We start from the raw sequence: 3,541 nt of genomic DNA on the forward strand, positions 1-3,541 counted from the left end.
AGAAAAGATTCTTCTATGCTTGTGGAACGTCTTTCTCGTGTGTCTACAACGGTACAACCTCTCTCCCCAACCCACTCTACCCGGGACACCCCCCCCCCCCCTCTCCCCATTTACATGATACACAGACAGATGCAAAAAAAGAAAAAGCGCGCGTGTGAGAGAGAAAAAACAACATCACCAACAAACAAAAAATGATGGGGGAAGCTGGAGGAGGATCAACAGCTTCTTCCTCCGCAGCCGGTAGCGGTGGTGGAAGTGGTGGTGCCGGAGTTGGTCTATCGGAAAGTGGTAGTAATTGTGGGAGGAGGAAGCCTTCGTGGAGAGAGAGAGAAAATAACAGGAGAAGAGAGAGAAGAAGAAGAGCAATGGCTGCCAAGATTTATACAGGCTTAAGAGCTCAAGGGAATTATAATCTTCCTAAAAACTGTGATAATAATGAAGTTCTTAAAGCTCTTTGTGCTGAAGCTGGTTGGATTGTTGAACCTGATGGTACCACTTATCCCAAGGTTAACTTTTTCTTTTTGTTTCTTCAATTTACTATCCATTTTGTCTGGCCGATTTAAGATTTGAACTTTATGAGTGTGAATTTAATTTGTGTACTTATTTAGTGAATTTCGAGTGGAATAGTTAGTGAGGATTCATATAACTGATCCTAATAAGTTTGGAACTGAATTAAACAGTATGATTAAAGATGATTTATAGAGTCGACCCAACTGATTTGGGATTGATTAATTGATTTGTATGTCTGGTTATAATTATTTTACTTCATTCTTAGGTTTTTTTCTAGGGTGAACCCATTAATGGGTTGTTCTTGGATTTGCTTAGATCTAAAGGTTAGGCAAATGGGTTTTGCTCTATTTGGATCAAGTTTGCTTTTTTTAAGCACTGATTTCAATGGATTTATAATTGTTTCAGGATGATCTGGGAACTGGGTTGGAGTAACTATTGTCTTTTCGTTCTGTATGAACTTCTGTTGTAGCATTTGTTTGGTCTTATATGCATTTTAGCATATAAGAGTATCAATCTTTCACTTACTAGTCTGTTGGATTTGCTGCATTCTTTGTTTTATCTGTTAATGTTCTTGTGCATTAGCTATTTTGAGATATTAGAGTGATCCAGTGCATAAGTTGTCAGAAAATTGAAGGAATTTTAGGGGAAAAGACTTGACCTTTTGAATTCAATTGTTGTTAATTTGGTAGTGAAAAGTAGGGTCCCTTTATTTGGAGCTTATGGGGGTGGAGTTTGATGATTCTGCCATTGGTGCTTTCTTCTGTAGTGAATGTTTTCCAGGTTCCAATTTGTATTCTATTGAGGTTTCTTTTATTAGCTCAATTGCCATGCTATCCTGCAAATTTTCTCTCTGGAACTCAAATGTCATGAGAACTTTCATATTAATGCCTTCTGATCTATCTATCTGAACTGTGTGGTTTGGGGTTTAGAACTTAAACAAGCAATGCTTGAGGGGGAACTCAATCGCTGCTAGGTTATTAGCATCTCCCCGTTGGGTAGAGCGTTGTAGTCATTTCCTGTCTTGCCATGCTATCCTGCAAGTTTGCTCTCTGATACTCAAATTTCATTAAAATTTTGTATTGATTGCTTTCTGGTTTTATCTATCTTAACTGTTAGGCCCAGGTTCTCAAACTTGAACATAAGCAAAAAAGTTGATACTGACTTTCTTTCTACTATTATGTGATTCAGGGGTGCAAGCCAACCCCGATGGAGATCGGAGGCACTTCAGCAAACATCACGCTAAGTTCTTCATGGAATCCAAGTCCCCAATCATCATACTTTGCTAGCCCAATCCCATCTTATCAGCCGAGTCTAACCTCCTCTTCTTTCCCCAGTCCATCCCGTGCTGATGCTAACATGTCATCATACCCATTTGCATTTCTTCATAATGTCATTCCTTCATCACTTCCTCCATTACGAATATCAAACAGTGCCCCTGTAACGCCACCTCTTTCATCACCAACTAGGCATCCTAAGCAAACATTCAATTTGGAGACTTTGGCCAAAGAATCAATGTCTGCTTTAAACATCCCTTTCTTTGCTGCTTCGGCCCCAGCAAGCCCAACTCGGGGTCGGCGTTTTACTCCTCCCACTATACCTGAGTGTGACGAATCCGACACATCCACCATTGATTCAGGCCAATGGATCAATTTTCAAAAGTATGCGACCAATGTTCCAACTTCTCCAACTTTTAATCTTGTAAAACCTGTGTCTCAGCCACTTCGTTCTTATGATATAATCACGGAGAAGGGTAAGAGCATAGAATTTGACTTTGAAAATGTGTCAGTCAAGGCATGGGAAGGGGAAAGGATTCACGATGTAGGATTCGATGATCTGGAACTCACGCTTGGAAATGGAAGTGCTCGCGTATGATTACTTTGATTGAGATTTTATGAGTTAGCTAGCTGATGAGGGACTATGCATTTCAGTGGATGTCCGAGTTTTATCTGGAGATATTGCACAAACGTAGATCTTGCATCAATTGCTTCTTCGGACTGAAAATTATCTGTTTCATTTTACCTTATGTATAACATTCTTTTCCCTTTTTTTCCCTTTATCTGAAAAGACCCCTTCAATATTTACATAGGTCTTTCCACAAGCATTACATGTAGATAGAATCTGCTCGTTTCTGTAATCGAGATTTATTTTCTTCATTGTAGACTAGAAGGAGCTTCTCTACAAATATGAACTATCGGCATTTTTCCCTTCTATTGAAACTCACCTCTTCTGAATGATCCAACTTCATTTGAAATCAACAATGTATTTCTGTAGTCTCTCTGATGTTTTATGTGCACGCTATAAAGATATGAAGCGCGCTACAGTTTATAATCTGTGCCAGTCTTTGTTTCTGAGATTTATATTTCTAGTTAAAGTTATTCTTGCTATCTTTTGGCCTAGTAGCAAGATGCAGGGACTAATGAACTTGTTATCAGATCCCTGAAAGATAAAGACTTTGACAAGATGGCCAAGCAAATAGTTATGCATCACTCCAATTTTGTCATGTCTACAAAGGGACTGATTACAGCCCAGAAGTTGCAAGCTGCATTTGGTCACCAATTCAAATTGGAGAAATTTTTTATTCTTCCTGGTGGTCAATGTCTTCTGTATTCTGTTTCTTTTTGAAAGAATTCTAACTTTGTATTGATGTTCGTGGCATGTTCATGCACACGTTTGTTATAAATAATATATACTAGCTTAGACAATAGAAATAAATAAGGGGTCCTTAACGGATTTAAGGCCTCATTTGTTTGTACTTAATGGAGGTCTGAATCTTAATCATTCAAATCTCAGACATTAAGTGTGTTTGTTTTTAAAATCTGAATCTTTATTATTCAGATCTTAATCATTAAGTGTGTTTATTTTTTCTACTTCACAATCACTTAATAGGTCTGTATGATTAAGATCTATAACAGAAACTTAATTTCATTAAGATGCTATCACATATTCATTATTAACTGCCGCCACCGCCTACCATTATCAACTACTACCATGCCACCACCACCACCATACTAAATCACCACCCCACCACCAC

The 3,541-nt window shown here is 38.3% G+C and overlaps 1 protein-coding gene across 1 annotated transcript; it reads left to right on the plus strand.

Annotated features, from left to right (window-relative positions):
• On the plus strand, positions 1–2,741 carry LOC104218294 (protein BRASSINAZOLE-RESISTANT 1-like). The gene is made up of 2 exons (XM_009768750.2): positions 1–506; positions 1,699–2,741. Exons 1-2 carry the CDS (start codon positions 192–194, stop codon positions 2,380–2,382), a joined length of 999 nt encoding a protein of 332 aa, XP_009767052.1. The 5' UTR covers positions 1–191; the 3' UTR covers positions 2,383–2,741.
• The last annotated feature ends 800 nt before the right edge of the window (positions 2,742–3,541 follow it).

Source organism: Nicotiana sylvestris, chromosome 10 (genome assembly GCF_000393655.2).
Source record: "Nicotiana sylvestris chromosome 10, ASM39365v2, whole genome shotgun sequence".
Classification (NCBI taxonomy): domain Eukaryota; kingdom Viridiplantae; phylum Streptophyta; class Magnoliopsida; order Solanales; family Solanaceae; genus Nicotiana; species Nicotiana sylvestris.